Source organism: Alligator sinensis, unplaced genomic scaffold (assembly GCF_000455745.1).
Source record: "Alligator sinensis unplaced genomic scaffold, ASM45574v1 scaffold499_1, whole genome shotgun sequence".
In the NCBI taxonomy this organism is placed as follows: Eukaryota; Metazoa; Chordata; order Crocodylia; family Alligatoridae; genus Alligator; species Alligator sinensis.
The window spans coordinates 3043003-3052455 of NW_005841864.1; the positions used below are offsets into that span (position 1 = coordinate 3043003).

General features: G+C 41.4%; 1 protein-coding gene across 12 annotated transcripts in view; it reads right to left on the reverse strand.

Moving 5' to 3' along the window:
• Positions 1-9453, reverse strand: part of COL19A1 (collagen type XIX alpha 1 chain) — a 402210-nt gene that overhangs the window by 96222 nt on the left and 296535 nt on the right. For 11 of the 12 annotated variants that reach the window (XM_025191070.1, XM_025191112.1, XM_025191107.1 and 8 more), the window contains 7 exons: positions 5462-5551; positions 5119-5163; positions 4946-5023; positions 4100-4135; positions 3957-4001; positions 3814-3867; positions 1878-1919 (listed from right to left, as the gene is read on the reverse strand). In XM_025191070.1, coding sequence (XP_025046855.1) covers positions 1878-1919; positions 3814-3867; positions 3957-4001; positions 4100-4135; positions 4946-5023; positions 5119-5163; positions 5462-5551 — 390 coding nt within the window. The remainder of the gene's footprint in view (positions 1-1877; positions 1920-3813; positions 3868-3956; positions 4002-4099; positions 4136-4945; positions 5024-5118; positions 5164-5461; positions 5552-9453) is intronic. The other variant, XM_025191090.1, reaches the window with a different exon arrangement.

Genomic DNA, 9453 nt, shown 5'->3' on the forward strand with positions numbered 1-9453 from the left:
TGGGTCCACGGACCGAGCCTTGGGGGACCCCACTGGTCACAGGACACCACGATGAGTGACTTCCATCCATTCCTCCCCTCTGGGTCCGACCCCGGAGCCAATTTTCCAGCCAGCGGATCGTGGAGGACCCAAGGCGACAATTGGCCAGTTTCTCCAAGAGGAAGCTCTGTGACCGCTCAGATTTTGCTGAGCGATCCTCCCATGAGATGTCTGGGTAATTGAAGTCACCCATGACAACCATGGTCCTGGAGCAAGCTGCCTCAGCCAGTTCCTGGGCAAACTCCTGGTCAAGCTCAGGACTTTGGGTGGGAGGTCTGTAATAGACTCCCACCATTGTGTCCCCTGTGCTGTGTTCCCCACGGATTTTAACCCAGAGGGTCTCCAGCCGTCCACCCTGGTCGCCAATATTGGCTTGCAGGGACGTGTAGCTTTCCTTAACATAGAGAGCTACCCCCCCGCCCCTTTTCTTAAAAGCATAGAGGACAGGCATAGAAACTTAATTTGTTTCTAGTCAAGGAAAGAATTGAGAGGTTTAATGAAGGGCAAGAAGGACGTCCAGAATCTAAACTTTCCAAATGACAGGCATGCCAAGCCTTTGTCTCTCTCTCAAATGTTTTACACCCTAACCTATATTGATCCATTATCTATGGTAAAGCCCTGCAAGTTAAAAATCAACCTATAAAAATACACCGATACATGTTTTACTTTGAGAAGATCATTCATATTAAAAAAAAGAGAGGAGCAAGGATTTCTGAGGATGGTATCTTTTGTTGGAACAGTTGCATAGTTGGGATAGTTAGGACACATATAGACATGACAGTGGCACTGACAGAAGTGACAGTTTGTTGTGCAATCGGCCACTGAAAAAGTTCTACAGCTGTGCACTGACAAAAGTGCACACCCTCCGAACACTTTAAAAATGCCCTATCAGGTGACAATGTGAATCTTTACTATATGAGGGTTCAGACGAGGATGCTCCAGAGTGGAGTGCCTACATTAATGTCTGTCAGTGCTGCCAGGAGCAGGGCTTGGCTAATGCAGTCGGACTGTGCTCCATACACTGTCTTCAGAATGGGAGGGAGGGGAAGGGAGGAAAGTGAGTTTGGTTTAGATGTTCCCCAGCCAGAGCTGGAGGGTGCGGCAGGTGGATTGGAGCACACCCCATGAAGTGGTGGGGCTCCAATCCACCTCCCCCCCCACTCCAGCATGGCTGGGGAGACCCCAGATTGAACCTCCCTCCCCTGCCTCTACCCCACATTCTCAAGACACTGCACAGAGCTGGGCTCCACTGACACAGCTCAGCTCTGCTCTGCACACTGTACTCAGACAGGGAGGGTGGGAAGAAAGGGGAGTGAGTTTGGTCTGTGGGTTGCCTAGCCAACACTGGAGGGTGGGCTGGGTGGATTGAGGACCCCTAGGTTGGGGGCTCCAATCTACACCCCTCCCCCACTTCAGCTTTGCTGTGGAAACCCGAGATTGAACTTCCTCCCCTATCTTCCTACCTTCCCATCCTGAGAAAGCACAGGAGATTGGAGAGCAGGGTGGGGCTAGGGGACAGATGCTGAAGACTTACAGCCTCTTTTCCCCACATCAGCTCCAAAGGAGAGCTGGATCACATACCCTCCTGATCCAACAGTGAACATCTGTTGGATTGGGAGGTTTGGTCTAATTCATGATGCTTTCTGTGAAGCATCATGAGTTAGACTAGGGAGCTGCACATATGTCAGCACCCTTTGATAAGCTTTCAACTGCAAGGCATTCTTCACCAGGTCTGACCAGTACAAGCCAAGCACAGCATAGTAAAAACCAACTCTCCATAACAAAACCATCAGAATCCATGTTTCTACTCATGCTTTTCATGCCCATAGAAAGATTACCTTCAATAAAGCACCCATGTCTCCCACAAGTGGAAGTGCAATCTGAAAAAGAAACAGGCACATACGCTTATAACATTTTTAATATGCTTTATGTATCAAGTATCTTTAATATTTGGTCAATGGTGTTCAAAGTATTGACACAGATTATACTGTTACTAAACTGAGTCACAATTAATGTGGTCTACTGTTACATCTTTCAGGAAAAATAAAGATACAATCATAACAACAAAAGCAAGAGTCAAAGGCTCATGCTACATGCCAAAAAAGAAAAGTTATGTGGTCAATGCTAGAGAGGTTCTTGGCATATCTAGCAGCACTCTCATGAGACTGAAAACCAGAGAATAGAACTATGCATGTGTCAAAAAGTAGTTGCATCATATTTTTTGGTATGGGTTCCACAGAGAGCATCCCCTATCTTCTCTTCCTAAAAATAAACTATACATTTAGGATCTCCAGTTCTTCCTGTTTATTCCCAATATTTATATTTGTATGTAGACATCTCAAAGGCTAAGGAAACTGCCAATACCAAGAGAAGTGCTCAACAGTTAAGAGGCTGACTTCATACCATAGTAAGACAGGGCCAGGGATTTGGAAGAAAGATATCACAAGTTCCCAAGTACTAGAACAGTGGTTCTCAACCTTCTTGCATGAAAGGCACTCCTCAGTGGACTCAAGGTAACCCTCACTGGACTCACGATACCTCTCCAGGAGTGGATCTAGGGGTGCTGCTATTGCACTCCCCTTTTATTCCCGCTCTGCCCAAATTTAAAACCAACCACCTGGGAGGGGCATCTCTATACTTATAGCACCATCACTGTGATCACTTATAGCATCATCCTTACATTGCATTTCCAAAAGCCAACAAGGTTTTTGGATGCCAAGTGTTCTCTGCCCTTATAGCATCATCACTGTCTCATTGATTATCCAAAACTAATCATTTTTCAAACTACAGCTAAACTGTAAAGAATGAAGCCACATGACATTAAAACAATAAGGCCACAAGTGAATTTAACCATTTTTAAAGTCAATTTTTAATAGTGTGGATAGGTCTTCTGTTAGTAACTAAATATTTTTACTTTGCTGAAGAGCAAGCCTCAACAGCTGTTCTGGGAATTTTGAGTGTTTCATCTGCCTTTTTAAAGTCTTTCTTTGCCAGTATTTGTTTTAAACTAAGATCAACATAGCTGTGGGGACTTCAATGATGTGAAGTCAACAGAGGAATAATAATAAGGAATACATTTTGCCCTCAGGTAGGCACTTGAGACTCATAGTTTCCATGTAAACCCTCATGTTTACATGTTCATTAGGGCTAGAATTTGTTCTGAAGTATATGTGGCACTTTATGGGTCCTTCAGTGCCAAACTTTATAGGACTGTGACGCTCCCACACATGTAAAGTAATGTTAGTATAATGCATAAAATAAAATAAACCCTAAAATGAACAGTCTCTACATCTTAAAATACTCATCCTCGCAATGTAATTCTTTTGTTAGTACCGAAGGATGTTAGTTTAAATTATATGCTAATTCTTTTTAGGATACTATTAAAAATAATATCTATCTGCTGAGTCAGGGCAAAACCAATTCCAGAATCCAACAACTTTAGATCTTGTGACTCAAGACAAAAATAGTGTTCTTGAAACACAATTAAGTATGAAATATATATCATACTTCAAACCATAAGTTACAACCTGCGGTCAAGCATTACAGGCAAATCATAACCTCCTGAAAATAGGCATTTATTACAAGAGACTGATATAACCTTAATTTTCAACATATATAATGATGAAAATAAAAGTAAGTCTTTTCAGGCACTCATTGAAGATTCTAGTTGATCTGTTGTGTAAAACTTAGCAGGTCCATGAAACATCTGGTGTGTCTCTGTTTTAAAATAGAGGCAGATTAATAATAGGAGTCAAACTTGAATTGTTTACATACTGGATCACCTGGAGGGCCTGGCAGTCCTGGCTTCCCATCCTGTCCTGGAGTACCCTAAAAACAAAGTCACTGAATCTTAATTTTCATTTATTAAAAAGGAGAGCATATATTAATACTGTATTATGTCCAGGACTATTACTTACATCAGTACCTGGAGTTCCTGGTAATCCAGGTGGTCCTCTAGGGCCCTAAGATACAGAACAGTTACTTAAGATTCAAGAAACTGATCAATAATAAATAATGTTAAATTTAATTCATTTTCCTTATTTTATAATAAGTGTTCTACCTGGAAACCTGCTGCTCCTGCTGGACCCTTAGGACCCTATAAGAAAATCCCAAACATTTAGTCAGACTACAGCAGTAAGACTTTAAAAACAGGAGTGTCCATGAGCCAAAAATACTGACTGGGATTTAGGTTAAGTCCATGGTAGAGAAAAAGTCTTGTGGTAAGGTTGGTTCATAGAAGGCAGGGTAGATTTCCACATTATAGACTAACTAAATTAGAGATATATGTAGAGCTTACTTCATCAGATGCTGTGACAAGACGTGAACAGAGCAGTGTATAGAATGGAGAGAGTAATTTGAATAGTGCTCTGTTCATGTCTTTTTACAGCATCTGTTGAAGTGAGCTCTATGTATATCTCCTTAGTTAGTCTATAATGTTCAAATCTGCCCTGCCTTCTATGTGATTCAAAACTCAACATCTCTTTCCCCTACCACTGACATGAAAAAGGTTACTGTCCCTCTGCTGTGTAGGCCTCAGTGTGCATTAATAAATGCAGGGGTTAGGGAGTTGCAAGAGCCTATGCTCCTTTCCTACACACACTAGCTGCAAAGAAAGGAAAGAAAGGGGAAGAAGGGAGAGGAGGGGAGTGGCGGGAGACAGTGCTGGGAGAGGCAAACAAGCAAGTAATAAATACATCAGAACAAAGAGGTCACAAAAGCTAACCCAGGTAATGAGAAAAGAATCCATAAGAATCCTGTTTAAACCATACTTAACATAGCCTAGTCTGTGGTTGAAACATATAGCAAGGAACTCGTATCAGGAATTGGGTTACAAGGTCCTGTTTCTTTATATCAGTTTCACAGTAATTATCAGTATGACATTTGCACAACTGGCTACTATACTTACTGGGGGTCCTTCAGTTCCTACTCCAGGTGGCCCCACCTCTCCAGGGGTTCCTTGCACACCAGGTAGTCCTCTTTCACCCTGATAAGACCATAAAGCCTTTTTTAATAACAACTGCAAAAGCAATTACAATTATGTTTAATTGTTAAAAACAAGAATGTAATCATATTGTATACCTTAGGCCCCCGTGGACCTGGGTTTCCAGGAGTGCCAGCAGGACCCTAAAAAATAATGGTTTTATCTTAAATATTAAAAAGTCTGACTGAATTTTATTGCATTTTTTCTATCCATGCCTTGATAATTAATGACAGGATGCAGAAGCATAAAAATGTACTTTGCATTAACAAACAAAAAGTCCAAACTACATTCTCTATGCACTTGCTCTGCTCCTGTAAAATCTTTTCATTAAATATATTTGAAAAATATTTGTTCTGTTCTATACATTATTTCAGTAATTACATCAGCCCCACAAAAAATAAGTCAGGACAGTCCATTGGGAATGTAGGGTGAATTACTTACTGGATTCCCATGCAGGCTCAGCCCGGGGGGTCCTGTGTCGCCTTTTGGACCTGGATGTCCAGGGGGTCCTATAATGCCACCAGAATCTCCCTATAGAATAGATTTAAAGCACTAATTTAAATGCTCCTCTCATGAAAAAAGAAATCCATGTACTTTAAATTATCAGAACAATTTTTAATGGTAGATCTGTGTTGCCTGTTACCTGTGGCATACAGGAAAAAGAACTTTATATGGCTCTATGTTTCAGAATATATCACTGTAATTATTTGAGTTTACTTGGGTACCAAATACCTGGCTACATTTGTATAACAGAGAATCAATGTTTTACATTTTTGAAGGTATTTGAAGATGGCTATTAAATCCATCCATAGTCTTGTCTTCTGCAGCTTAAATAGCCCTGGGTCCTTCAGCTTTTTCTTATAATTCTTGCTTCCTAGGCACCTAATAATTTTTGCTGCTCTGTGCTGGACTCTTTATAATCTGTCTACATCCTTCTTCTAGTGTAAGGCCCCAAACTAGACACAGTACTCCAGGTGAGCACTCACCAGTGCTCAGTCAAGTGGAAGGATGACTTCCATTAATTTCCAAGTAACACTCCTGTTAATACAACTTGGTATGCGGTTGACTTTATTTTGCAACAAAAGCATGCTGTTGGCTCATATTGGCTGCCTATACATGTGCTTGGGGGATGGGGGAGGGCGTTTTAATTAGTTCAGTTCCCAGACAGCTACTCTAATTAAAAATGCTCAGTCACATATATTAAGCTCCCGCACATTTTGAAATGACCATGGGACACTTTATCTAAAGCTCATTCGATGAAGTTTAGATAAGGTGCCCCTGTGGCCATTTCGAAATGTGTAGGCCTTAATACACATGATGGTGAGGCGATGCTGAAGCATTCTAATTAGAATGTGAACAAGCATCTCTATAGGCATCCAATTCATCTTATGGTCTACTGTAACCCCCTAGGTTCCTCTCTGCAGTACTGCAGTCTAACCAATCATTGGCCAGTCCGTATTTGTGCATGCAGTTATTTCATCTCAAGTGCAGGACTCAGCAAGTGTTCTTCTTGAATTTAATCCAATTCTGGACTGTTTCTTGAGTTTATCAAGGTTATTCTGAATTTTAGGCTAGATAACAGACAGTTAAAAAGCTTGAGGTAGAATCAAAATTACGTGGTTTTCTGTAAGCGGTGTAGTTTAGATTAGTAGTGAACAGATTTGACATTTGTCCTTGGGGGGAAGGTGGGGAATCTTAGACTGGGCTCTGTCATTTTTAAACCAGTCCGCGTGTGCCAAATTTCTGTTCTATTATGGATAGAGACCAGGTTTGTGTCCAAAGCTTATGTTCTATTATGGCTATAGACTAGTTTCTGATCAAGTGTAATGTCTGCACCTGACCTTAGTGTCTGCAATGCTACCTAAGTTGGTGTCGTTTATAAATCTGGGATCTCCACATGATGCCTCCTCCCAATTAGACAATGAGCCATTGATGTCTTCTTTTTGAACAGGATGATCCAACCAGTTATTTATTCATCTAGCAGTACTTTCATCTAGTTTGTATTTCCTTGCTTACTAATGAGAATAATGTCAAAAGCCTGGCTAAAGTCAAGGTATATCACTTCCACTGCTCTCACTCACAAAGCCTGTCATTTCATCGGACTTTTCAGGCATAGCTTGTTCTTGGTGAATCCATGGTGGCTGTTCCTGATTAATTATAGTAGTTACAGCCTAAATAAAGAACAGCTGAAATTAATGTATTCTAATTAGGTGGAAAAGGACCTGTTATTTATTAATGTATTCTAATTATGTGGAAGGAGTCTGTTATTTCCACAGATAAGGAAGTAAGGGTTAAAGCTAAAGGACCATAGAACATAAGAAAGCATTTAAGTTGATTAAAAACACTGTTTTTCTTCCAATTACCCACCCCAACCTTACAATATTTACATTCTATGTTCTTTCTTTTTCATCCTCTAATACTCAGGCTACTGCTAAATCTTGCCAGTTATCTTCTACAACAATGATGAGCTTTTTGGTCCATGAGTCAGATGAACAGGTCCAAGTTGGTTTGTGGGATGGATCCTGTCCATCAGCCCAATCCAATGGAATCCAATGCAGCTGCAGAGGCCTAAGGGTCTGATTCAGCTTCACACGGGGCTTGAAAATGTGGCAGTGAGGGGAGTGGTAGCAGTGTTACTTGCCACTGCTCCAGTGTCACCAAATTTCTGGAGCCATGGAAAGCCTTATGGGCCAGATGAAATGGCTCTGCATGTCAGGGTTTAAGCACCCCTGCTCTACACCAACTTCAGAATCTTCTCTATCCCACTGGTAAAAGTTTGATATGTTTTAGATGCCATTCATCTATGTTAATGAAAATTCTTCTTTTCTGCATTTAAGGGTCTGATGCTGTATTTTTATCTACTAGGGGTGTGTGAAGCGGGCAGTATTCGATTCGGATTTGGCCCAATTCAGGGGCCAGTGATTTGATTAGCTGATTCAGATCATTGTCCTGATTTCATTTCAGCCGAATCTGAATCTGAAGATTCGATTCTGATTTGGAGAATCAGTGATTTGGCCAGACACAGCTTTATATGTTTTTTCTATGTACCTTGAGGTACCAGGCGCGGCTCATGAACTCTGAGATGGTGGTGTGGATGGAGCGTCTAACAGGAGCGTGAAGGGTGGGGGGTTCCCTGTGCACTCCGCAGCAGACCCCCCATGCTCCTGTGGGATGCTTCATCCACCCTACCATCTCAGCATTCATGAGCTGCGCCTGGTACCTCGAGGTACGTAGAAAAAACATATAAAGCTATGTCTATGACTGAATCATTGAATCTCTCCAAATCAAATCTGAGGCTTCCAATTTGATTCAGAGAGGTTAATGGGTCTCTTTATTCAATTCAGATTCGGCCACCGAATCGGGCAGAATCACCTCTGAATCTAATCAGCGACCGAAGCTTCTCACAGCCCTATTATCTACACCCTTTCTTATTTTAACCTTATGCTCTGCCAGCACCACACACCTCTTGCTCCTTCACTTTTTCTTCCACAAATGACTACTTTTTTCATTTTGCCCTTTCGTCATGGAGTACCTAGAGCCTTCTGCATTGTTATCATCATCATTATTGTGTAGATCTCTATGTCCGCCTCAGAGTGGCTTGCTGAAATTACCTTTAGAGTGGCTTGCTAAGAAAAGCCTAATAAAATTATGAAGGCAGATAAAATATTAATATAAAATAATATGTATAGAACAAACTCCCAGGACAATGCCCCCAAACTTGGCCTTGCTTGGAGCAGGCCTGTTCAAATAAGAATGTCTTTCAGAACTTCCAGATGATATCCAGGGCTAGGTTCTGAAGGGCCACAAGTGGGAAGGTGTTCTAGAACTGAGCAGCAACTACTGAGAATGATTACCTGCACATTTCTGTGAAATGAACTTGGCACACAGATGGTCTTTGCAGGAAGATGATTTCAGCTGACCTTATGCTACTTAACTCTACTCCGTGCAGCTGTAGAAGACTGGCTTCTGTCATTCAGTCTTCTACAGCCACACTCAACTCTTGCCTTTGCAACCATTAGTCTATTTTATTAGCTTTCTTTATATTCTGGAGATATCATATTTATTCCTTTTCCCCCAAAATTGGGGTGCATGTTTTAAGTGGGGAAGCTACCCCGAACAGAAACACTCTGCTTTGATTTCTGCTCCACAATGCAGCAGCTGTGGCATTACTATTCAGACAGCTGGGGGAGTCAATTGACTTAATGGCTTATTGTTCCTCACTCAAAAGATGTTAACTATCACCCTTTCTTTTTAATAGACTCTATGTTCCACTAATCAAGCTAACCATACTTAGGACAATTTTGCTGTCTGCTATCTGTCCTGGTTTCTCTCCTCTTGTTTCATAGTTCTGGAGATTCTTTGCCTTTTTTCAAAATCCACCCATGAAGACCAGTCTTCAGGAGCATCTAGAGTTTCAGCTTTAGTTAAGCAGG